Below are 23276 nucleotides of genomic sequence, written 5' to 3'. Positions count from 1 at the left end.
GGGCTCCAGCTGGGGGTTTGGGGCTGGGGATGAGGTGTTTGGGGTGCAGGAGGGTGCTCTGGGGCAATGGTGGGGAGAGAGGACTCCCCCTAGCTCTCTCTCCCTGCAACAGAACCTGGGGTGGAGGTGGGAAGCGGCGCCTCTCCCCCATCTGCAGCAGGTTCATGCCGGGGCTGGGTTGGGGGTGGGGGAAGGGTGTCCCCATAAGCACCGACTACATGGGTCTCCAGGGCTGGAGCACTCACAGAGAAAAATTAGCTACTGGCAGCCAAGCTCCCCCTCCCTCCCAGTGCCTCCTGCCCGCTGTGAACAGCTGTTTTGCAGCATGTAGGAAGCTCCAGGAGGGGAAGGAAGAGCGGGGATGGGGCACGCTTGGGGGAGGAGGCGGGGCAGAGGAGGGACAGGGCAGGAAGAGGTGGGGTGGGGCGGGGATTAAGCACCCCCTGGCTGAAGGGGAAGTCAGCGCCTCTGGGCACCCTTCCCCCAGCCGCAGAAGGTTGGGGCCAGGCTAGGTTGGGGCTGGGGAAGGGGCGCCCCTACCCCGGCCACGGCAGGTCCCAGCTGGGCAGGTTCCCTGAGCGCCTGCCCAGCCTGCATGGCCAGCAGCTTATTTAGCTTACAGGAAACTTAGGTCCTCTTTGTCCCCCTTTCTAAAGACCAGTACTGTGTTTGCCCTTCTCCAGTCCTCTGGGACCTCACCCATCCTCCATGAGTTCTCCAATATAATCTCTAACAATTCCAAGATTGCTTCAGCTAGTTCCTTAAGCACCCTAAGATGAATTTCACCAGGCCCTGCCAACTTTAATACAGCTGATCAATCTGAACATTCTTTAACCTGTTCCTTTCCTAGTTTGGCTTTTCATAGAAATGCTCTCGGAAGGGAAGCTTTCCAGGGAGTTGCAAAGCGCGACCCCAGACATGTGTTTAGCTCTAGTGCTTGTCTGATTTGTGTTCCCTGACTACGGCGGTTCGTATTTCTGGGGGCACAGCTGCTGAACTTCCAGCAATGGGTGTGTCCAGGCCCTCTCCAGGGTATGTTATTAACATAAGAACAAGTGTGGCCAGACCGTATCCTTCTGATCGGCATGCAGAGGGTCCCCTTCAAACAGATCTCTCCCTCCCCGTGCTGGAAAAGGGGCCATGGAGGTGTAGCTCTTCCCAATGAGGCATGCTGGGGGGATAGGGCAGGCAGTGGGTACACTGGAGTAAGGTAGCCACTCACCCGTTTCCAGAATACCAGACATCCTGGTACATCCAGAAACAGCATCACCCCACCCCCGCCAACATGATCCTGCCCCTGCCGGCAGGACAGTAGATGTGAGGTCACACTGCTCGAGCAGAAGCCATTTTTAAGAGCCACAGGGTGCTGAGCAGCGTCCCCCATCCTACATTGGAGAAAACCACATCTGGTTTTGTCCCACTACTGCACAGGGACAAACCTCTCAAAAAGGGGCCTGTCTAGTTTGGTATCTACACTGGAGGAAGGAGTGAGAAATGCATCTCTTCCCCCCGGACACCCAATAGAGATTCCTCTAGAGATATAATACAGCCAGCTGCACCCTCCACAGTGGGAGCCCCTCTCCCCTTTACGGGAATCCTGCCAACACGGCTGCCACGCGGCCGGGCAGTCAGGAAGCAAGACTAAAGCTGCTGAGTGCCTGAGCTGCTGCAGAGCCCCAGATGGGCTGCGTGGATGGTCTTGTGCCCATAGAGAGCCCAGATATCCCTTCCAGTCTCAAGGTGTCCACAGGGTTTGGGGGCCACATGCTTGCTGCAGGAGGGCACTCGACAGTGAGCAGGGGATGAGCAGAGGTCAAACCTGGCCTCCCATAGAAGAATGCACAGGAAACCCTGCCAGGGGAGTCTGGTGGGATTTCCTGTCCCTGACTGGCTGTTACCACACACTACCTTCCTGCCCCATTCCTGTCCCTGTGGTAACTGCCACACATCCATCTGCACTCATGAAGCTGTATATAGGCTGCAGTGCTATCACTATGTCAGTGTCTCTATAAGATCCCTGCTGATCTACTACAAGATACATCACAAGGAAACTGGTGAGTATAAACATTCCTTCCATGCTTATGAAATGACTCCCTGACCTCCCACCCTATGCACATAAAGCAACCTTTGAGCCCAATGCACTTCGGGCCAGATTCTGCCATTCTGAGCCACAATGAACAGTCAGTCCATTCCTCCATGAGAAATCCCCCTGATTTCAATGGGACCACCCATGAAATAGGGGTGGCAATACCTGGCCTTTCTTGTACACCATGTCATAATAGGTTGGGACAGATCCTAAGGGGACTCAGAAGTTAGTGTCACCCTCAATCATTGTTCATCTCTCTATTAACTTGTAACCTCTCTGTCAATCCTTACATCAGTTCCCTGAGATTCCCGTTCTGCTTCAGTGCTTCTGCTATTTTCTTTGCACCTTGGGGCCCAATGGAGTTCTTCTGAAGGCTGTGAAGAAGACAGAATCACCATAAACTTCACAAAGAGGGAGTCAGCTCTCCATCAATAATGCACTTTAACTTCCTTCTTCTCACTTGAGCTCTCCCATTTCTGGCTGAGGCACTTCTGCCTCTGTATATTTTGTACTCCCCTAATGCACACAGGTACTTTGGTGCACACTCTTTTGCTATTTATACCTTCATCCTTCATGTTCTAGTAGACCTAGATCCTCAAATTCTCTCTGGATAGCTGCCCCAGGTAAGCTGGTGGGTGGACTTTTCCAACAGAGTGGAGGATGGCAGACTAGCTGGCCTGGTCACATCAAGTAACAGCCATGATCATGTTGTTATCAGCCATTACCATATTGACAGACATCATCATCATCAAGGCAAATCCTTGCCAATCTAGCATCACACTTGACATCACACTCTGTTACATGCCCTATTCGATCTGACCTAAAATCAAAGCAAGGTAGGGCTGGTAGGGACCTTGAGAGGTCATCTAGTCCAGCCCCTGCGCTATGGCAGGACCGAGTAAACCTAGACTATCCCTGACAGGTGTTTGTCCAACCTGTTCTGAAAAACCTCCAGTGATGGAGATTCCACAACCTCCCTTGGAAGCCTGTTCCAGTGCTTAACTGTCCTTATAGTCAGGATGTTTTCCCCAATATCTAACCTAAATCTCCCTTGCTACCAATTAAGCACATTAGTTCTTGTCCTGCCTTCAGTGGACATGGAGAACAATTCATCATAGTCCTGTTTATAACAGCTCCTCATTTATTGGAAGACTATTATCAGGTCCCCCCTCTGTCTTTTCTCAAGACTAAACTTGTCCAGATTTTTTAAAACTTTCCTCATAGGTCAGGTTTTCTACGCCTTTTATCCTTTTGGTTGCTCTCCTCTGGACTCTCTCCAGTTTGTCCACATCTTTCATAAAATGAGGCAACCAGAACTGGACACAGTATCCAGCTGAGGCCTCACCAGTGCTGAGTACAGCAGGACAGTTACCTCCCATGTCTTACATATAACATTCCTGTATGTATCCCAGAATTATATGAGCATTTTTTTGCATTTGCATCACATTGTTGACTCACATTCAATTTGTGATCTACTCTAACCCCCAGATCCTTTTCAGCAGTACTACCACCTCGTCAGTATTCCCCATTTTGTAGCTGTGCATTTCATTTTTGCTTCCTAATTGTTCACTTAGCTTTATCTTCTTGGTTAGAATAAATAAGACAGACTGGGTATGAACCAGGCAAACAAGCCAGGCACCATCTTCCTCAGGGTACACCCCACCATCTATCATGTTTCCTTCAGATCGGCTCTGTCCTGCCCCCTCCTGCTCCTTGAACAGAAGAGCATCTCTGTCCACACATGGCCTCTGCCCACTTTTGGGCAAAGCAATTGCAGTAGATTTAGCGCATTGTAGGCGAATGGGTTTGCAGGAATGTGGTTCCTGTAAGATGGAAACCAGCTTTGATGTGAGCAGTGCAGGCTTCCTTGTGTGAAATGGTGGCACCCTTGCGACTAGAGACTGGGCACAACCTACCAATGGAGGAGGAACCATGTTTAGTGGAGTGCAAAGACATGATTAAGTGTCTGAGTAGAGACATGGAAAATGGTCAGATTGTGGGGCCGAGGACAATGGCTCATCTGCTTATGCTTTCAGATGGCCCTGATCAGGAGACCAAGCCAAAAAGGGGAATTAGCAGCAGGCTGCTGTGACCGCAGCGCTGACCTTGCAGATGGCCGCGGAAAGGAGCAGACAGCAAACCATAAGGGAGCTTGGGTGTTAGAATCACTCACTGCAAAGTTGTCAGCTTGTGGTTGGTTAAAAGGGCCTCAGCCAGGAATTTAGCACCTTCTTCCTTGATCTCATTATTCTGGAGGCTGCAGAGATAAAATAACACAATTATTGCGGAAAAACTGGGAATTAGAGCAGAATGCAGCCACAGACTGTCCCAGCCTGTCTCATATTAGCCATGCTGTCTCCTGAGGCCAGAGGCAATGGTATAAAAGAATGAACCCCCCCCCATGTGCCTGAACTTCCTGTGCTGTTCTTTTCCTAGTGCACCTTCTGAGTATTGCCCCCAGCCCCTGCCTTTTGGGACTGCCTCCTGCCCCTTAGCAGCCTACCTCTTCCGGACATCTCTTGCCCTTTCTCCTCTCCCTCCCTTGTGTTTAAGGTGCTAGGGTTGAGTCACACATTCCTTCACACCACACCACACGCACCTTCACACCACACCACTCCACCACATCACACCACACGGTAAAGAGTCCTTAAAGTGGCTGTAGATTACACAGACATCCACTTTACACATCTGCCTGCACCTGATGGCCCTCACACTGCCAGAGCGGGGTAAAGCAGCCTGAGGGCAACTGAGACATCGGGCCCTTCGTTTTTTATATTGTCTTATAGGTCACTTCTATCCCTCCATTTCCTCCTTTGCCTAGTCTTCCTTCTGCCTAGCTTCCTGCTCTTCCCCACCCCTCGGTGCAGTCAGGAGAACATAAAAGAACATAAGAACAGCCATATTGGGTCAGACCAGTATCCTGTCTTCTGACAGTAGATGGTACAAGGTGCATCAGAGGGAATGAGGAGAGCAGGGCAATCATCACGTGATCCATCCTCTGTCATCCAGTCCCGGCTTCTGGCAGTCAGAGGCTTAGGACACCCAGAACATTGGGTTGTGTCTCTTATCATTCTTGGCTAATAGCCAAGAGAGGGGGAAGGGATAGCTCAGTGAGTTTGAGCATTGGCCTGCTAAACCCAGGATTGTGAGTTCAATCCTCAAGGGGGCCATTTAGGGATCTTCAGCAAAAATTGGGGATTGGTCCTGCTTTGAGCAGGGGGTTGGACTAGATGACCTCCTGAGGTCCCTTCCAACCCTGATATTCTATAACCTGTCATCCAGGAACTTATCTACTTCTTTTTTGAACCCAGTTATACTTTTGGCCTTCACAACATCCCCTGGCAATGAGTTCCACAGGTTGACTGTGCATTGTGTGAAGAAATACTTCCTTTTCTTTGTTTTAAAACTTGCTGCCTATTTTTTTTACATAATCATGATTTTTAAATAGCAGTTGAATCTCAATATGGAGAATAATTCAATAAATATAAACAAGACAGTAAGTCAATAGATATTGTACTCAATAATAAGACTTTGGGGCACATACGCCCCAACCAGATCCACCCCAATCCCTCAGTCCATGTACTAAGTTATGCCCTATGACTTCTACAAAGAGAATGGGAGAGGAGGGAGAATTCAAAGTAGTTCTGGATAGTTGGTTCAGGGCAAGAAGATATAAGTAGACTGGGCTGGAGCCAGAACTCCTCAGTTTGACTCCATCACACCTCATACTGGGGAAGCGGGTATTCAAAATCCAAATCTCAGTTTTGTGGTTTGAGCCAATACCTAGATCTATTGGGATTGATTCTGATCTTGCCTTGGTTTCTCAATGGCATAAGTTTATTGACTTCCTATTCCTGATTTATGCCAGCATCTCTGAGAAGAGCACCAGGCCCACTGGATCCGTAACTTATGAAGTACAAAACTCAACAGATTCAGTTGCTAGGGAATCATGTGAACAATTCCTTTGATTTCCGTTCACATGGGCCCAAAAGTCCAACAACTCCAAAACCTCAGAGTGCAACTCAGCCAAAACCACTGAGTTTCTCCTTGTTCCACAGCCAAAGTGCAAATGTTACTTACAAGTATGCAGTACTTTTATACGTACAGACAATTTGCCCTGGATCTAACCTCATCTTATTAAAGAAAAGCAGACAAAATCCAAGAACACATCACAGATGTTGCTGTGTCCCTCACAGCAGGGAAGCCTAGAATTAGCACACGGCAATGACAATTAGAGACCTCTGCCACTCTGACGCACCTTTCAACCCAACGCCATATGCAATGTTTCTAATGCCTGGACAGCCCTTTTGACACGACACCATAAAGCACAGCATCATTGCAAAGAGCTAGCAGCTTCAGTGAGCGCATCCCCCACACATCTGGGCATCTGGAGAGAACTAAGAAGCATCTCCAAGGTTGCTTCTCCTGGGTCCCCTGTAAAGTTAAGATGGACTCTCAGGAGTTGTCTGCTTCTGCCAAAGCCTTGTCAGGAAAGGATTGCTCCTGGACATTGCAAGTGAGACGTTATTTCTATGGCTACCGCACTTGTGACAACCACCTGCTGCAAGCTGACTGTACTTATACTGGGATGAAGGCAGCTGTTTACTACCCACAATCTTTCTAGTCTAGTCATTTGAACATCTGATAGCCAGTGAGATGAAGACTGTTCACACCCATACAGCGGTCTCTCACACGTACATTTATGTCTATTAGGAATTAGCTTTCAGAAGAAGCCAAGGAAAGAAAACCAACAGTACTTACTTCAGGGAGAGTAGGACTTGGTTTATTTTCAGTGCATCAGCCAGTGCTTTTGCCCCTGTGGGTCCGATGGCGTTACTGCGAAGGCTGGGGAGAAGGCGGAACGAGGATAAAGAGAGACAGAAAAGCTAAAGTTAGACAAGAACAAAACTGGTATGACAAGGGAGAGTTAAGGGTGGACATTCAGTTTAAACCTTGATCTTTTCAGCCACTGGGACTTAGCCTCTGGAACTCAGGGCATCTTTAGTGCAGTTTAACAGATCGCCATGGGAGGAGTCAAGAATCAACTGTCCATCATTACATAGATTCACAGCTAAGGCCAAATGGGCCCATTGCAATCATCTAGTCTGACCTCCTGTAGGATACAGGCCAGAGGTCTTCCCTGAATTACTGTAGTTCCTGTCTGAACTAGAGCAGAGCTTTTAGAAAACCATCCAGTCTTGATTGAAAACTTGCCAGTGATGGAGAATCCACCATAACCCTTGGTATGTTCCACTGGTTAATTACCTTCATTGTTAAAATTTGTACCTTATTTCCAATCTTAAATTTGTCTAGCTTCAACTTCCAGCCATTGGACCTTGTTAGATCTTTGTCTGCTTGACTGAAGAGCCTATTGTCAATTCTTTGTTCCCCATGTAGGTATTTACAGATTGTGATCAAGTCACCCCTTTACCTTCTCTTTGTTAAGCTAATTAAACTCAAGGAGCTCAGTCTGTCACTGTCACTTTAATCATCTTTGAAGCTCTTCTCTGTACCTTCTCCAAGTTATCAACATCCTTCTTGAACTGGGGACACTAGAACTGGACACAGGATTCCAGCAGTGGTTGCATCAGTGCCAAACAGATGTACTATAACCTCCCTGCTCCTACTCTAGGTTCCCCTGTTTATATGTTCAAGGATCACATTAGCTCTTTTCGGCACAGCGTCACACTGAGAGCTCATCGTCAGCTAATTACACACCATGCCCCCCAAATCTCTTTCAGAGTCACTGATTTCCAGGGTAGAGTCCCCCATCCCATAAGTACGGCCTACGTTCTTTGTTCCTAGATGTACTCAACTTTTCGATGTAAAGTTATACATTTCACACAAATTTGGTGTCCCCCGACTATTATTATTGAAAATCATTGACATCACAAATAAATAACTGTGAAACTGAGGCTGTAGAGAGAGTTTTTCACACCAAGGATGGAATCATACAGCGCCTTACATTTCCTGAATGAATAACTTTTTGGGGTTCCTCATTTTGAATCTTTGTCACAATGTCTACAATGCTCGTTCATTCTGAATGTGGAGGGAGCAGGGAAGGGATTTTAACCTTTGATTTTTTCCACAAGAGGGCATCGCATGAGCTTTCTTACTGGATTTCAGCTGTTCAAGCTGCTTTGAGGGTGGAATCTTTGGTATTTGGTGACAACTGATTTCAGAAAGAGAAAACAAGCTTGGCAGCTGACATTTCTCTCATTAGTCACCAGTCTAGAATACAACAACAACAACATTCATCTCTTCTGGGAACTGATTACGGTGGGCAGGAGCCATCCTCCAATGTGGAGAAAATTAAGGTCAGCTGACGTCACCCATTCTATTTAAATCAATTTTCATGAAGGAAACGGCTGACGGTACGCAAGTGCACTGCAGGCACCCCTGTTTGCCCACAGCATGGACGACATCAACTAGGAAACATACAAAACTTACTCAAGTACCGTCAGGCTCCTGTTGACCATCAGAGATCTGGCAAGGGCTTTGGCCCCTTTGTTACTGATCTGGTTTTCTGCCAAGCTGTCCGGGAAAAGAAACTGGAGTTAGCATCTAGTCTAAGGAGAACAAATACAGCTCCTAGCCCATTACATCCTTCCAAGCCCGCTGCCGGCCGCAGAAACTGCCAAGGACACAGCTGAGGAATTTGCATGGAAGACGAATACTGTTATAACATGGAGGTGACCATATTATGTTTGACAAATACAATTCCATTGGTTCATTATAAGATCATGTTAACCCTTTGGAAATCAGTTGATCCCTGGGTATATGTCATTTGGGTACTGAGGGCAATGGCAGGTGCAGGGAGAGGTGCTGGCTGTTGACAGACCTAGCTGGACTGGAATTCATTCCTGCAATGAGTCCCATGGCCCCAGCAAGCCATCCCTATCCTTGGCTGTGCTCTGCGGCTGTGACTGACAGTTCTCCCTGGCTGGGTCCCAGGAGGGCAGTGGGAAGGTGCTGCACCACACTGGGGCAGGCAATGACTCACGTGGAAATGAGAGGGAGTCTGGGCAGGGGCATAGAGCTGGAGGAAGGAAGAGGTAAGTGGGGAAAGGCAGACTCTGCTTGCTGGGGGCCCGGTGCTCCCAGAGAGGGGAGGGTCTCCTGCTCTAAGGGGGCAGAAGAACAAGGAGCCACAAACTCATCCTCAGGAGCAGTGCAGAGTGCTAAGCAGAACACTATACTCAGCCTCGGTGTCCTACAGGGCTAGCCATTTGCCCCACAGTTTTCAGTCTTGGGCCACTAACCACACCCGACTTTATCATTCCAAATAACTTGCAGACTCTGAGATCTGGGCCAGAAGGGACCATCATGAGCCCCTAGTCTGACCTCCTACACATCACAGACCACAGAACCTCCCCCACTCTCTCCTGTAACAGACCCCTCATCTTGGGCTGTGTCACCCAGGTCCTCAAACCTCGCCTGAGAGACTCCGGTAACCTGCCAGCTTAAGGTACCGGGGAATTATCTGCACCGCTGACTTTGAAGGCATTAGCACTGCTTGTGGCCTGGCTACTTTATGAATGCCTTTTCTCAGAAGAGCTCAGATAGAGCCTCCACCAGCATTGCAAAGCACACTGTCTGCACCGGCACTTTAGTGTCTGAGCCCACAGGAACTATTCCTTGTTAATTCCACATTTCAGATCCCCCCGGCCCAAGAGAGCTGGAAACTGCAATTTGGGGAGCAAAACTCCAGTAAAACTTAGTACAAATCACAGTCCTCACTTCCCTGCCTTCGGCCACAATTTGCCGCTCAAGCAGCAGGTTTCGGAAAGAGACAGAGGCTGATATCTAGCTGAAAGTTACTGGTCTAGGTGGCACTGATCACAAATTTTGAGAGTCAAAGTCTGCCCATGAACTGCAATTAACTGTGTAGAGAGACAGTGTGGCAATGGGAGACCTGCCCTGCTCACCTACCCCTCTTGACAAACGTGTGCTCCCAGAGCTACCACCCTGACTGTCATTACAATAAACATCCATCCTCATACCAGCAAATGACATCATCACCATTTGGTCAATTAGCATGGCCCAGCAGGGGAGCCTCCACCCTGGAAGTCCCCCTGTTAGAGGAGGTGTGTGCTGGTCAGTTAAGATGGGATTGAGCACCAGTTCAGGAGGCAGGTTGGTTACCCAAACTTCTTGGGGGTTAGGCAGTTACATGTATGCATTGAACTAACAGAAGATATCTCACTGGACACTACAGCAATATTAAGAGAGACAAAAAGGTCAATTTTAGCGAGGAGAAGATGACTAGTTAGTTGCTAGGGCTTGCAAGTCAAAAATAAGAATGGCCATACTGGACCCATGTAGATCGATGGTCCATCTAGCCCAGTATCCTGTCTCTGACAGCAGTCAGTGCCAGATACTTCTGGCAGTCAAGAGGCCTAGAGACATCCAGACCATGGGTTGCATCTGTGACCATCTTGGCTAATAGCCATTGATGGACTTGTCCTCCTTGAACTTATCTAATTCTTTTTTTAACCCAGTTATACTTTTAGCCTTCACAACATCCCCTGGCAACAAGTTCCACAGGCTAACTGTGCGTTGTGTGAAGAAATACTTCCTTTTCTTTGTTGTAAACCTTCTGCCTATTAATTTCATTGGGTGGCCCCTGGTGCTTCTGTTATGAGGAGGAGTAAAGAACATTTCCTTATGCACTTTCTCCACACTTCTCATGCTTTTGTAGACCTCTATCACATCCCCCCACATTAGTCGTCTCTTTTCCATGATGAAAAGTCCCAGTCTTATTAATCTCTCCTCATATGGAAGCTGTTCCATACCCTAATCATTTTTATTGCCCTTCTCTGCACCTTTTCCAATTCTAATGTATCTTTTTTGAAATGAGGCAACCAGAACTGCCCACAGTATTCAAGGTGTGGGCATACCATGGATTTATATAGTGGCATTATGATTATTTTCTGTTTTATTCTCTCTCCCTTTCCTAATGGTCTCTGTTCTGCTCTCTTTGTTGACTGCTGCTGCACCCTGAGTGGATGACCATGCGGAGACACATGGTGCAATGCTGTGTTGAGAGCACATCTCACAACACAGCTTAGATCATGTGAATGTTTAGAGTGTTCATGAACCTTTAGCTCAAATGGCCACTGCAGTGACACCCCAAAATATTTTATGAACGCTAGCCAGTACCTCATCTTTTGAATCTGACAATCCTTCACGCTCAGCACGCTCCCCAACAGCTCCATCACATTGTCCTTAAACTTGTTGTTGTCCAGCCTGGCCAACAAAGCAAAACAGAAGAGACAGCTGAGAACAAAGCATTTTGATAATACAAGGAGGAGGAGCAAATGTCCATTATGAGCTGCTGAGAGTGAGAGCTCTCCGAAAAAATGAAGAGATCCTGATCTGTGCAGCTTCCATGCTCAAGAGTTCACAGAGCGACCCCCGTCAGAGGTAGCATGTTCCTTGAGATGCTGCCTTTCGCCGTGAAGCTGACCTCCCCCACCATCTCCCAGCAAGGAGCCGAGAGCCTGTATGCTGCTGATCCTCATGACTAGAGAATGTTCCATAGGCACAGCACCAGAAGAGTCCATTCTCTCTAGGATAATGCAGTCACACTTACCAGCATCCCAGGATAACTCTAGGAGGCCCTATTCTTCCACAGAGAATGTCCTCTAAAAACTTGGAGATGCTTCACTTATGCAAAAATCACATTTAAGTTCTTTGGGTTCCTCCAATGAAAGATATGGCAAGAGTGTAAAGCCTATTCCAACATAGTGATACAGGACTCTGCACTGCCCAGGGGCCTCTCTTTATAAGTCTTGTAAGATGGCACTAGATTGTAGCTGCCACAGGTCATGTCATTACCATTAAATACATGCTGTAGGCATGCACAACACTAAAATGCACTGTGTTGAAGCCAGTGCCGGTCCTTGTCACCTGGTCTTACTTTGTCTACTTGTCGCTAAGTCTGATATTAGGAACAGCTGACTTTTGGGGATGTCTATCCAATGGGTGTGCTAAACCAGCCTCAAATGGTATAAAGATCCAATAGACTCCTGGATTGCTATGGGGACTGTGAGTGAAATGTAAAGTCTTTTGTCTGTGAGATGCTGATTCTCATCCCTCCAGGCCAGCAATAACTAAAGGTCTTTTAAGGGCTATCCATTGGCCAGTGTGAAACGAGTTGGGGATCTGAGTCCAATTCCTAGTGGAGAAGTGCCCATGTCATTCCTCACCCAATTAAATCAACACCTATTATTGTAACCTCAGCAGAGAGGCCAAGTACTATAAAGTGAAAGCAACTGAATTAGCCTCTGCTCCTCAGAGGTGAAGGTACAATGTGAAAGTAGTTCAAGTAAAGACACCTGCCTCCTCTTAGTCTTGTTACCTCTACCAGCCTACAAAGCAAGAATCCCAATTCGAGACTCCGTGGTCTCCTAAGTGGCCTCTGTAATGCAATACTAGCAGCATCTCAGGATAGCTCATCAGCCATTGATACACACAGGTAATAACAAACACAGCACAATGTTTGGCATACTAGCATTGCCACTTCTGCAGCTCCTTTCACCCAAAGAACACATGGCATTTTGAATATATTAAACTAATAGACTTTAAAGCCAGAAGGGACCATCATGATCATCTAGTCTGACCTCCTGCACATTGTAGTCCACAGAACCTCACCCACTCCTGAAATGGACCCTGGATTAACCAAACCTCCCATCACCCCTGTGAAGTAGATATTATCCTCTTCCCTCTACAAGCGGAGAAATTGAAGAACGGAGCTGGACTGACTTGCCCAAGATCATACAGCAGGTCAGTGGCAGAGCCAAAAATAGAATAATAGAATCACAGGACTGGAAGAGACCTCAGGAGGTTTTCTACTCCAGTCCCCTCCACTAGAAGGACCCAAGAGCCTGGACTTTCAGCTCCCAGCTCTGAACATGACACATATTGCCTCTGTACCACATGCCCATACCATCCTCAGAGTATATTTCTGTTTGCAGGACAATAGTCTTGAATAAAATAATTGCCACATATCTTTTAAACAGCTGCTACTTTCTACCACATGTCACAAAAATGTAGAAATAGTCCCGATCCCTACAGGAAACCCAGATCTGACTTACCGGAGATTACTGCAGAAGAGGAGCTGGGAAAGCAGACTTTTGCAGATATTGTAGGTGAGGCAGTTGGAGAGGTTTGTCTCCTCCATGCACACCTCAGAGACCTGCAGGAGATAAGCCAGGGCAGAGCAATTCACTGGTGTTAACATCCCAGCCAAGCTCTCGTTTTTCATAGCTTCCTCCACTGTCTTGGCCAGTTCCATGTGCTGTACTTCATACAAGCACTGCATGATGTTCACGGTCCTGGAGGAGATGACATAGTCAGTGTTCAGGCAGCTCTGGAGAAAGCTGATCATGTGGCTTCGGAAGCTGTTATGTTCATCCTTCACCAAGAGCCAACCAGACAGCAATTTGTTCACCTGTGGGGAGAGAAGGCCAGAGAGAAAGCGCACAAAGATATCCAGCTGCCCATCCTCTGACTGCAGTGATCTCTGGACAGCGTTCTTAAAGTGATTGAGGAAACCAAACTTAGGCCAGGACATCCCGCTCTCAGTGAAGAGATCAAATATTGCTCGCTTTGCTGAAGCATAGTAATAAGTGGCTGCCAAAAACTCCTGGAGGGTTAAATGGGAGAAATAGTAGACAGTGGAGAACTGCATCTCTTCCTTGAGTAACATCCTACTGCACAAGCTGCCTTGTAGTGATGAGAGGTCTATGCCATAGGCTTTCATGTCTTGTTCGTAAAATACGTACTTTCTCTTGAGCAGACCATAAAATGCCAGCCGACCCAGGTTACCAATAATTTTCTTGCTGTTGTTTATAGCTTGTTCTATCCTGGGAGTCTCCTTCTGTTTTTCCTGCCAGTCACTACTCAGTGCCATTTTAAAGTAATAGGAGTAGATTTCTGATAAAGTCTTAGGAACAGTTGTCATTTCTTGGGATTGATCAGTGCTGTTCTTTAGGAAATAGCCCATTGAGGAGCCAGATACCCAGCAAAAGGCAGGAACCGTACACATTGTGTACAAAGATCTGTTAGCCTTGATCTGACCCAAGACTTGACTGGATAAGTCTTTGTTCTCAAGGAACATCTGATCCAAGAAGTCCTTGATCTCCACAGCTCCAAAACCTCGTATTTCTGTCATCCGGTCAACTAGGCCACCTGGGATTTGGCTGGCTGCTGTGGGCCGTGAAGTGACCCAAATGGAAGCTTCCTGGAACAGGTTGCCACGGATAATATTGGTGATCAGACTATCCACTTGAATCTCCTTTTTGGGATCCGTGCAAACGACTGTGTTGGAAAAATCTAAAGGAGTCTTAAACTCATCCAAGCCATCCAGAATCAGTAAAATCCGGGCTGTACCATTGGAGATAAAGCTGGATTCAGTGATGTGAGGGAAGGCTGACCGGATGAGCCTTTCAGCAGAGAGTTTCTCGTAAGTGTTCAGTTCCCGGAAGCTGAGAGGCAGCACCAATATGATGTCCTTATTGACCTCCCCTTTGGCCCACATACAGACAAACAGTTTCACCAAAGTGCTTTTGCCGATCCCAGCCACACCCACGGTCACAGAGATTCGAGGAGGAATGCTGACTTTAGACAGAGGAAGGAAGAGCTTCTCCAGGGGAATTTTCTTGGCAACATTTCTCATGCCTTTGGTGGCCTCAATCTGCATGACATCATGCTCTTTCTGCTGAATATCTGTCAAGCCTTCCACCAGCAGAAGATTAGTGAGTCTCTCCAGCTGGCCAAGTTCCACACCAGTTCCATAGCGGTTCTGGAGACTTTCCAAATGCTTTTGCACCATAGGGTCTGTGTAGAGAGAAGCAAAATAGGTCAAGAGGGAGACAGACAATGACCACAAGCATAAGCAATAGGCACAGCCTGACCTTTTCTCATTATTGCAGGGAAGAGAAGCCAGGTGGAGCTTCTGGAGGTCAGGAAAGCACGTTTGAAAACTTGCAACCAAGGGGGAGGGTTGTACCGGCTGTGGATGTGATTGTGATGGGGAGCACAGTTCTCATTACTCAGACACACTCACCAGCTGACCAAAAGGACGGGGCTGGAACTGCTTTGGCTGCTGGTTACCGCTACTTTATCGAGTAATGTGTAGACTGAATGTCAGGGCAGGAAACTACACCTATCACTGAATCACTGAAGTTAGAGACGGAGTCATCTACTCCAGCCCCCAAGCAAATGCACAACTTCCCTACTGTATGTGCTGTAGGACTTTGTTCAATCTAGTTTAAAATGTTTCATAAGGAAGTTTAAAAAGCCCGAAGTGGCAAATCTTTGACAACGATGGTCACAAATTCTCCCTGCTGTGATCCCACCAATCCCATCAATCTAGTTTCCAGGGGCAAAAGTAGCACTTGTGTTAAATTGCTTTGATAGAAAACATTGGTTCAAATAAAATGGAACCATTGATTTCTGGGGGAGAGCCTCTCTCGCAGTCTGAGATTTGAACTGGTGCTGAACCTGAGGCCTCATACAAAGGTTTCCCGACCCTTTTGTTTTCATGGTAATGGTTCCCGTAGCTGCGCTAGCGCCTCGCTGTGCCTGCCAATTAAGTCAATCACAGTTTCACAAGAAACCAAAGTGAGTTATGGTCCGAGTTCAGCACAAGTTCAGCTCCAAATCTCGAAGTGCAAGTTCCCCACTTGGAATGTCCTTCAGAGAAATAAGCAGTTCTGTGGCTTCCAAATGAACGTGCAATTCCACTGGCAGGTCAGTCAGAGGGTGGTGTATGCTGGAACACCTTACACTGTCTCCCACTTCCTTAGATGGAGTATTACGGAGTCTAAGAAAGGAAGGGTACACTGAAGTAAAGGGTAATTAACTTACAGTAACTCCTCACTTAATGTTGCAGTTACATTCCTGAAAAATGCACCTTTAAGTGAAATTATATTAAGCTAATCCAATTTCCCCATAAGAATGAATGTAAATGGGGGGGGGTTAGGTTCCAGGGAAACTTTTTTTTTGCCATACAGTACAGTACTATAGTTGGGAGGTGCCCCTGCCTTACCCCACACAGGCACAGCCCACTGGCACTGGAGACAATGAGGCAGGCAAGGAGGTGAAGGTGCTGTAGGCTAGGAGAAGCACATTGCACAGCGACAGCTTCCCCTACTCTGCAAGCACCAGGGGTGGGGGACTCAACCCTTCCCCCAAGTCCCCACCCTTAATCCGCCTCTTCTTCCCCCTACTCCTCACCCTTTACTCTGCACGCTGCATCCTTGCTCCTCCCCCTCCCTCCCCTGCCTCCTGCCCGCGGCAATCAGCTGGCTTGTGGTGTGCAGGAGGGAGGAGGGAGGAGCGAGGACACGGCGCGCAGGCTCCCCCTCCCTCCCCTGCCTACTGAATGCCGCAAGCCAGCTGATTGCCGCGGGCAGGAGGGGGAAGGCGCTGATCCGCGGGGTCTGCCAGCATGTGGAAGGCACTGTGGGGGGCGTAGGGGAGCTGATGGGGGGCTGCCAGCTGTGGACAAAGCAGGCAGCCAAACGCTGTTGTAGCAAAGCATTGCAGAACTTTAAATGGAGCATGTTCTGTAATTGAGCAGGGACGCAAGTTCGAAATAACATTAAGCGGGAGGACATTAAGTGAGGAGTTACTGTACATATTCATACACCTTCCCTCTTAGCTGCCTTTCTCTCTTGCTAGACTCTCTTGACCAAATTCAGAGCTGATATGTAAGGAGGAGATGCAAACAACACGGTAGTGAGTGGGTCAGTCAGTCAGTTGAAGGACTTGTGTACACAGGAAAGTTTTACCAGTTATACCAATATTGTTATTACCCATGTGGACACTCTTATTCCAGAATAAGAATGGCTTTTTTAGATTTAACTTCAACTCCTTCCCAAGCGAGAAAAGTGAAACTGACAAAAGCCATTCTTTTTCTGCAGTAGGAGTATTCACATTTGGATCGATACTGGTATAATGATAACAGTTTAAATTCACTTCTTAGATTATATTGAAAAAAATATTTTCTGTGTAGACAAGGCCTAAGGAAGCCTATCGAGTCTATGTTGATGGAATATGCACGTCAAGGGGCTGGAAGATCTGTTGCACCAGATAAGACTTTCCCAGACTCATTTAGACTCAGCTGTCAGTGACTCCATTTTGCCATAGCATGGCTTACAGCAGCAGTCCAATGTCTGTACTGTACATTCCATGCTGGATTTAGCTTGTAAAACCCCTGGAAGGGGGACTGTGGTGCTGAGTAAATCATCATCAGAACATGGCTGTTACGTTTTAAATATAGCACAAGACTTCTTGTTTGGAGGCTGCGTGATGCTGACACATGGAAACAAAACAGAACGAGACTTTAACTCGTGACCCCTTCACCATCATGTTATCGTTCGCTTTTCTGTGCAATTACTATCCAGACGGTAGAGCCCTTATTGAATTATTCAAACCTTCTCACTTGAAGTAGCATTTCAACGTCTAGGTGGCAAATTATTAAGCAACCTTATTTACACTGAACTACCACCTGAGGCAAAGAAATGAGAAGAGACACAAATTGGGTGTGTGGCTAGGAGGCTTTGATCAGCTCCCACAAGAGAGTCTGAGCTAGGTGGCTGCTCCTGAATGGTCCTGGGGGTGCAGCTCTGCATGCACAAAACTTCAGTCCTAGATTCCTTCCCCACACTATGCTGGGGAGCTTTTGGAAGCCCCTTCGCTCTGTCCAGGCGCTCTCACTGCCAGATCCCTGAGCACTAGGTTGTTGTAGTTAGCAGCAGCCCTATATTGAGGGCAGTGCACCCTTTCATTAACTGTATTTGTAATACACAATATGACCCAAGACATTTTCTAAGAGCCTGGCCATGCGCACTGAGCCCCAGTCCTGTCTTGGGGCCAGTGTGGAGCTGCACCACCCCAGGTGGGGCTCCTAAACCAGACATAATCCCTCCTATAGCTTCCAGCACACAGGTAGAACAAGCCTGCTCCTGAAGGGGATGCAGCATGCTCATTCTGTGCATCTAGACCGCTCTGCGGCCTCGGGACAGGGTCCAGGTCCTTCCATGGCCTCCTCCTCATCTCCACCTCCATCCATGGGTCATAGCACACCCGGGGGCAGTAGGAGAGAGCAGTCCTTTCCCATGGGGGAGTGTAGGGGCTGAGCTCAGGCACCACACTGGGAGTGCAGAGATACTCCCTGCAGCCTCCCCACTCCCACAGACCCATAACACACATATGGACAGACAGATCAAGCGGACCGCAGCCTGGCAGCCTTGCCTCCCGTGGTGAGGAATTACCAAGCTGGGGCATGTACACTCCAGTCTCTCCCCCTGCTTCCCAGAAACAATCATTTCAGCAACAACATTTTACCTAAGTTCTTTTTCCTTATTCTATCTTCTAAACCGTTCCCAGTCAGACAAGATGACCCCTCTCCCTCAAAGCCAGTTAAATAATTGGCTTTTAACTGCCAACGCTGCCAGCCCCACTTGGGACCCGAGTCGAGATGACTGACTGAGCTCTCTCTGTCTCCTACATCGCTATCAGCAATGGCTGCTGCTTCTCTTGATGCTGCTTGAGGCAGCAGAGGGTAATAACTTGTTCTGTGTAGCCACGTTGGCTCTAAGATGCTAAAGCTTGTTTTTCCAGTAAAATGGGCAGTTATGGTGTACCTTCCTGTAGCCCCATCCAGGATCCAGATGTGCTTTACAAACGTAACAAGCAAAACTATTGAGATCACCTTGCCATCCACTGAAATGCAGCTACCTCTTGAGTACAACACAGCCACAATTCATATATGAACAGGAAAAGGCGGTAAACAGTGAGGTGGCAAAATTTGCAGATGACACAAAACTACTCAAGAGAGTTAAATCCCAAGCTGACTGTGAAGAGTTACAAAGGGATCTCATAAAACTGGGTGACTGGGCAACTAAATGGCAGATGAAATTCAATGTTAATAATTGCAAAGTAATGCACATTGGACAACATAATCCCAACTAGACATACAAAATGATAGGGTCCAAGTTAGCTGTTACCACTCAAGAAAGAGATCTTGGGGGTCATTGTGGATAGTTCTCTGAAAACATCCACTCAATGTGCAGCAGCAGTCAAAAAAGCAAACAGAATGTTGGAAACCATTAGGGAAAGGATAGATAATAAGACAGAAGATATCATATTGCCTCTATATAAATCCATGGTACGCCCACATCTCGAATATTGTGTGCAGATCTGGTTGCCCCATCTCAAAAAAGATCTATTGGAACTGAAAAAGGTATAGAATGGGCAGGAGTGGTGTCCCTCGCCTCTGTTTGCCAGAAGCTGGAAATGGGCGACAGGGGATGGATCACTTGATGATTACCTGTTCTGTTCATTCCCTCTGGGGCACCTGGCATTGGCAACTGTCGGCAGACAGGATACTGGGCTAGATGGACCATTGGTCTGACCCAGTATGGCCCTTCTTATGTTCTAAGCCACTGCCGAAGAGCGCACAGCAGCATGACTTAGCAGTGACAGTTGGAAGTGAAGAAGATCCAATTGCAAATGCAGTGGTGGGCAGAAAGTAGTGGAATTGCACAGGTTGGAATCTGTTGCCAGGACTCCAGGACATGCAGGAAGCAGATATGCTACATGAGGTGCCATCTCGTAGAACTGTAACCTGCTCAGTGACTGTCTCCAACGTACGCCTCATCATCACAGAACACTAAGCCCCCATCACTAATCTTCCACTGACATTGTGTCGATGGCAGTGCCACTATCAGAAGAAAGGTTTCAGAGTAGCAGCCGTGTTAGTCTGTATTCACAAAAAGAAAAGGAGTACTTGTGGCACCTTAGAGACTAACACATTTATTAGAGCATAAGCTTTCATGAGCTACAGCTCACTTCATCGGATGCATTTGGTGGAAAAAACAGAGGGGAGATTGATATACACACACAGAGAACATGAAACAATGGGTTTATCATACACACTGTAAGGAGAGTGATCACTTAAGATAAGCCATCACCAGCAGCACGGTCGGGAAAGGAGGAAAACCTTTCATGGTGACAAGCAAGGTAGGCTATTTCCAGCAGTTAACAAGAATATCTGAGGAACAGTGGGGAGGGGGGGAGAAATAACATGGGGAAATAGTTTTACTTTGTGTAATGGCCATGCGGATACCCATCTGATCCCACTGAGAGTTACCAAAAGAAACTATAGCATTTGCTCAAGAAACTCCCTGAAAAAGCACAAGAACAAATCCGCACAGACACACCCCTAGAACCCCGACCTGGGGTATTCTATCTGCTACCCAAGATCCATAAACCTGGAAATCCTGGACGCCCCATCATCTCAGGCATTGGCACCCTGACAGCAGGATTGTCTGGCTATTGAGACTCCCTCCTCAGGCACTACATTACCAGCACTCCCAGCTATCTTCGAGACACCACTGACTTCCTGAGGAAACTACAGTCCATTGGTGATCTTCCTAAAAACACCATCCTAGCCACTATGGATGTAGAAGCCCTCTACACCAACATTCCACACAAAGATGGGCTACAAGCCGTCAGGAACAGTATCTCCGATAATGTCACGGCTAACCTGGTGGCTGAACTTTGTGACTTTGTCCTCACCCATAACTATTTCACATTTGGGGACAATGTATACCTTAAAATCAGCGGCACTGCGATGGGTACCCGCATGGCCCCACGGTATGCCAACATTTTTATGGCTGACTTAGAACAATGCTTCCTCAGCTCTCGTCTCCTAATGCCCCTACTCTATTTGCGCTACATTGATGACATCTTCATCATCTGGACCCATGGAAAAGAAGCTCTTGAGGAATTCCACCATGATTTCAACAATTTCCATCCCACCGTCAACCTCAGCCTGGACCAGTCCACACAAGAGATCCACTTCCTGGACACTACGGTGCTAATAAGCAATGGTCACATAAACACCACCCTATATCGGAAACCTACTGACCGCTATTCCTACCTACATGCCTCTAGCTTTCATCCAGATCATACCACACGATCCATTGTCTACAGCCAAGCTCTACGATATAACCGCATTTGCTCCAACCCCTCAGACAGAGACAAACACCTACAAGATCTCTATTATGCATTCCTACAACTACAATACCCACCTGCTGAAGTGAAGAAACAGATTGACAGAGCCAGAAGAGTACCCAGAAGTCACCTACTACAGGACAGGCCCAACAAAGAAAATAACAGAACGCCACTAGCCATCACCTTCAGCCCCCAACTAAAACCTCTCCAACGCATCATCAAGGATCTACAACCTATCCTAAAGGACAACCCATCACTCTCACAGATCTTGGGAGACAGGCCAGTCCTTGCTTACAGACAGCCCCGCAACCTGAAGCAAATACCAGCAACCACACACCACACAACAGAACCACCAACCCAGGAACCTATCCTTGCAACAAAGCCCATTGCCAACTCTGTCCACATATCTATTCAGGGGACACCATAATAGGGCCTAATCACATCAGCCACATTATCAGAGGCTCGTTCACCTGCGCATCTACCAATGTTATATGTGCCAGCAATGCCCCTCTGCCATGTACATTGGTCAAACTGGACAGTCTCTACGTAAAAGAGTGAATGGACACAAATCAGACGTCAAGAATTATAACATTCAAAAACCAGTTGGAGAACACTTCAATCTCTCTGGTCACTCGATTACAGACCTAAGAGTGGCTATCCTTCAACAAAAAAGCTTCAAAAACAGACTCCAACAAGAGACTGCTGAATTGGAATTAATTTGCAAACTGGATACAATTAATTTAGGCTTGAATAGAGACTGGGAATGGATGAGTCATTACACAAAGTAAAACTATTTCCCCATGTTATTTCTCCCCCCCACCCCACCCCACCCCACCCCCCACTGTTCCTCAGATATTCTTGTAAACTGCTGGAAATAGCCTACCTTGCTTGTCACCATGAAAGGTTTTCCTCCTTTCCCCCCCCTGCTGCTGGTGATGGCTTATCTTAAGTGATCACTCTCCTTACAGTGTGTATGATAAACCCATTGTTTCATGTTCTCTGTGTGTGTATATCAATCTCCCCTCTGTTTTTTCCACCAAATGCATCCGATGAAGTGAGCTGTGGCTCACGAAAGCTTATGCTCTAATAAATGTGTTAATCTCTAAGGTGCCACAAGTACTCCTTTTCTTTTATCAGAAGAAAGCGGCTGAAGGCAACAGATAAGCAGGTCTGGTCCTAATCAACAATGATTCTCTTTTCATGGAAATGTCCCTAGCCACTCACAAGGGTGCGAAATACAGAAAACACAGTCATTCCTCAGGGCAGGGCAGAGAAAGGAAGGGTCTCCCCTTGCAGCAGGACCCACAATTTTGGGTCCTGATTCCTCAGGTTGTTCCACCTTCTCCTCAACACACTATAGCCCCTGTCTTGGCTCTGCCATGCCAATGGTGGGGAGGGTGGATCAGAGAGCAGTGGCCCGTAGGGGGATGTGCCTAGAGTTGGTATGTGTGTTTTTCTCAGGAGGTTCAAGTTACCTGCACACAAGTCTGAGTCAGGACAAAGCAGCCTGTACCCCAAACCAGGAGCAATGTATGAAAAATTCCATTTGCGAGTACCTGGAGGATGAAGGGGTGATCACTAGCAGCCAGCATGGATTTACCACAAACAAATCCTGCCATACCAGCCCTCCTTTGACAAGGTAACTGGTTTGGTGGATAGTGGGAATGTGGTGGACATAATATATCTGGACTTCAGCAAGGCTTCTGCCACAGTCCCACATAATGTTCTCATAAGAAAGGTGGAGAAATGCAGGCTCAACTGAACTACCATTAAATGGATACAAAATTGGTTAAACAACAGCAAACAAAGAGTAACTATTCATGGACTGATGTCGGATTGGAGGGAGTTCTCATGTGGGGTTCCTCAGAGATCTGTTCTGGTCTGGTGTTATTTAACATCTTTATTAATGATCTAGATGTAGGAATAGAGAGCAGACTGATCAAGTTTGCCAATGACACAAGGCTGGGGAGGTTGCTAACACCTCGGAGGCTGGAGCTAAAATTCAAAGGGATGTTGTTAAGTTGGAGAATAGACGACAAAATGAAATTCAACAAAGACAAGTGTAAGGTGCTACACTTAAGGGAGAAAAACCAAATGCACAAATACAGAATGGGGGATAACTAGCTTGGCAGCAGCACTGCTGAGAAGGATCTGGGAG

The 23276-nt window shown here is 47.3% G+C and overlaps 1 protein-coding gene across 8 annotated transcripts in view; it reads right to left on the bottom strand.

Annotated features, from left to right (window-relative positions):
* Window positions 1-23276, bottom strand: part of NLRC3 (NLR family CARD domain containing 3) — an 85443-nt gene that overhangs the window by 23268 nt on the left and 38899 nt on the right. For 7 of the 8 annotated variants that reach the window (XR_006274640.1, XM_038420804.2, XM_038420806.2 and 4 more), the window contains exons 4-9: window positions 13186-14929; window positions 11249-11335; window positions 8537-8620; window positions 6848-6931; window positions 4260-4343; window positions 2377-2460 (exon numbers count right to left, since the gene is read on the bottom strand). Coding sequence is in view for 7 of the 8 variants with exons in the window: in XM_038420804.2 (XP_038276732.1) it covers window positions 2377-2460; window positions 4260-4343; window positions 6848-6931; window positions 8537-8620; window positions 11249-11335; window positions 13186-14929 (2167 nt within the window). In the remaining variant the exon portion in view is untranslated. Of the gene's footprint in view, window positions 1-2376; window positions 2461-4259; window positions 4344-6847; window positions 6932-8536; window positions 8621-11248; window positions 11336-13185; window positions 14930-19430; window positions 19723-23276 lie in introns of those variants that run through there. The other variant, XM_043493521.1, reaches the window with a different exon arrangement.

The sequence above is a fragment of the Dermochelys coriacea genome, chromosome 10 (genome assembly GCF_009764565.3).
Source record: "Dermochelys coriacea isolate rDerCor1 chromosome 10, rDerCor1.pri.v4, whole genome shotgun sequence".
Lineage (NCBI taxonomy): Eukaryota > Metazoa > Chordata > Testudines > Dermochelyidae > Dermochelys > Dermochelys coriacea.
This window is presented reverse-complemented; position numbering and strand designations above follow the sequence as displayed.